At 60.8% G+C, this 3,339-nt stretch overlaps 1 protein-coding gene across 1 annotated transcript; it reads left to right on the top strand.

Annotated features, from left to right (window-relative positions):
• The first annotated feature begins 210 nt into the window (after positions 1 to 210).
• LOC133908553 (mitogen-activated protein kinase kinase kinase 17-like) lies at positions 211 to 2,343 on the top strand. Its single transcript, XM_062350628.1, has one exon. It carries the CDS (start codon positions 555 to 557, stop codon positions 1,950 to 1,952), a length of 1,398 nt encoding a protein of 465 aa, XP_062206612.1. The 5' UTR covers positions 211 to 554; the 3' UTR covers positions 1,953 to 2,343.
• Positions 2,344 to 3,339: the final 996 nt, after the last annotated feature.

The raw sequence follows: 3,339 nt of genomic DNA on the forward strand, positions 1-3,339 counted from the left end.
CTGATCTAGCTCGTTATTTTTCTTTCAATACAAACAGAGCTCGTTCTCTGTCAAAAAAAAAAGAGATGCATGCGCCGTCAAGGAGACGGGGGTAGAAAAGAGTTGACGCCGGCAGCGGCGACCGGCGAGCGAGGGAGGGTGAAGGGTCAGGCGCGGGAGGCGCAGGCGCTCGTTAATTAACCAACCGCCCGCGCCGCGCGTTCCCACCCACAAGCACGCACAGGCGCGCGCGCACGCCGTCCAAATGCCGCGCGTGCCCCGGACGCACGCCTTCCCCCTTGCCGATTCACTAATCCCACCACCCAACTCGGGCTTTGACGCACACCAAACACCTCCTTCCTAATCTAATCCCCAACCCAATTAATTCCCGGTCGTGTTCGCCTTCTCCTTCCCCTCTTCACCCCTCCCACTTCTAGTATATAAACGCTCGCAAGTGACCCACGCCAAGGTTCACAAGCCACAAGACCAGCTCAAGCCGAACAAAAAGATCACCAGCTCATCACCACATTGCAATCTGCAAAGCAGCAATCAACCACAAGAACACAGAGCGAGCCATGACGGCGATTGCCGTCAGTGGGCATTGGAGGAGGCTGCGGACGCTGGGCTGCGGTGCGTCGGGCGCCGTGGTGTCGCTCGCGGCGGACGGTGCGTCCGGGGAGCTGTTCGCGGTCAAGTCAGCGGGTTCGGCTGGCGCGGTGATGCTGAGGAGGGAGCAGGCAATACTGTCCGGGCTGTGCTCGCCCTACGTCATCCGGTGCATCGGCGGCGGCGGCGGCGAGGGGCTGGACGGGTCGTACCATCTCTTCCTCGAGTACGCCCCCGGCGGGTCGCTAACCGACGAGGTCGCGAGGAATGGGGGAAGCCTCGAGGAGCGTGCGGTCCGGGTGTACGCGGCAGGCGTGCTGCGCGGCCTGGCGTACCTCCACGGGAAGTCGATCGTGCACGGGGACGTCAAGGCGAGGAACGCTGTGATCGGCGCCGACGGGCGCGCCAAGCTCGCCGATTTTGGGTGCGCGAGGATGGTGGGTTCCGCGCGGCCGATCGGCGGCACGCCGGCGTTTATGGCGCCCGAGGTGGCCCGCGGGGAGGAGCAGGGCCCGGAGGCCGACGTTTGGGCGCTCGGCTGCACGGTCATCGAGATGGCCACCGGCCGCGCCCCCTGGAGCGACATGGATGACGTCCTCGCCGCCGTTCACCGGATCGGATACACAGACGCCGTGCCGGAGGTGCCGTTCTGGCTGTCAGCGGAGGCGAAGGATTTCTTGACCTGCTGCTTCGCGAGAAAAGCCGGCGACCGATGCACCGCGGCGCAGCTCTTGGAGCACCCGTTCGTGGCATTAGCCTGCCCTGACGAGAAGGTCAGGTGGGTGTCTCCCAAGAGCACGTTGGACGACGCAATCTGGGAGTCGGAGACCGAAGACGAGGCAGACGAGGTGTCAGAGAGTCCGGCGGAGAGGATCAAGTCATTGGCGTGCCCCGCCTCGGCATTGCCAGACTGGGATTGCGAGGAAGGATGGATCGATGTGCTCGGCGAGCAGAGCGAGGTTTGCGGTGAGGTCCATGTGGCGCGCGGCGGGCCAAGCAAAGTTTCCGGCGCCGCTCCAGTGCCAGCTGGAGAGATGATTGTCGGCGGTGGCCTCTCCAGCGATGAACTGGAAACAGAGGATGTGCTATTCGGCGGCGACGTTCCAGCAGCTGATCCTTCAGTTGACCGTCAGAGTAAACGCTGTTTGAGTTCAGACTCTGCTGTACTCTCATTTCAACTAGTACTACTTTGTAACGGAGTTAATGCAATGAAGTTATGGTTTCCCACAAATTTTGCTGTGCCGCTCTGTTCAGTTTGGACCGTTCATACTCTGCTCTTGCCTAATTTTGAGCCAGCAAGACAGACCACGTTATGTTCCACACTTAACACTCGCACGCACAAAGGCGGTGATAATTTATCACAGTAACCGCGCCGTAAAGAGAACTTAGAAGTCTCAAGAACACCACGGCATGAACGGTAAACATTCGAGAGCACCTGGGCTTATTCCATTTTTTGTGCGTTTGTTCCAATCCACGGCTTCTCGACCACGAAACAGGTGGAGGCTTCCGTTCCCCGAATCGACACGAGGGGCGCCAGCGTCAGCCTACACGTACGTATTGGCGCTCCACAAAACTAATCGCGCGGCCAGGGGGAAACCACCGTGCCGGGAAAACCATCGACCACGACCGGCGGCGTCGGCTGACGCGAACGGGAAAAAGAATCCGCATCAGCGCCGCATCTGACCCTTTCGATAGGGAACGGGCCAACGGGATACGCCTCACGACTGCCTGCCGCCGCGGGGCCCCTACCGGCCAAGCAGCACCGCCCCACGATATCCGTTGCGTTCCGCGGCGCCTCACTACGTAGGACGTACGCATGGCGCTGACGGCTTGGGCGTGCGGCCCTGGGTCTGGGTGTCCGCCGCGTCGGTGCGTGCGTGAGGTCACGCATGGGGCCGGCGGCACGGCGGCACCGGCTGACGCGACGCCCGCATCACTGGTTCCATCACGGCGCACTATGCGGGCGGGGGCCTCATCCGGCTCCCGTTTATTAGACCCACACGGTCAAAGCCTGGGTCGGCGCAATAATTAGGCTCGCCGCGGTACCGTGGCGGTCAGTGTAGCCGCCGCCCCCGCCGGTCGTCCGACCGTCACGTACTGGTTGCCCGCGACGCGTGTGGAGCCGGTCGCGACACGGAGAAAGTCAGGTTCAGGCAGCCGTGGCGTCCAAACCCTGCCGGCTGGTCTGAAGGCGTGGCTGGAGTCCGTAATCGCGTGTCGGTCAGGAACTCATCAGGCTGTTCGGGTCGGGTGTCCCAGTGTGTGCAGCCTTTGGGCGCGCGGGGTACAAATGGGCGGCGTCCGATTGGGCCACACGGGATAAGGAGAAGAGACCAGAGCTCGGATGGAGTCCACGGCGGAGGGCATTTGGAGGGTCTTGGCTGCCAGCTCGTGACACGGAAGAGTCCACGGCTCTCGGTTGCCTTTCTCAGGTCTCCGCTTGGCGCTCGTCTTGCCACTTTGTGCTTTCTGCCGCTTTCGCGTCAACTTTCGGACACAAGTAGAACCTTGGAGGAGAGCACTTCATTGAAATTCTAGAGAGGTCGAGAACGTTTTGGTCTATCTGATGAACCGATGGTGTCTTGGTTTTAGAGTGGTCCAGAACATTTTGTTCCCTGTGTCGATGGGTTTCTTCTTGAAATTGGAAGGTGAGGATTCAGTGACGTCAACGGCTTGGAACGTTCCAGCGCACCATTGGAGACGATAGCCACTGTGTATATCTAGAAGTAGAACAATTGTCGATGTAAACTCAAA

Source organism: Phragmites australis, chromosome 2 (assembly GCF_958298935.1).
Source record: "Phragmites australis chromosome 2, lpPhrAust1.1, whole genome shotgun sequence".
NCBI classification, from domain to species: domain Eukaryota; kingdom Viridiplantae; phylum Streptophyta; class Magnoliopsida; order Poales; family Poaceae; genus Phragmites; species Phragmites australis.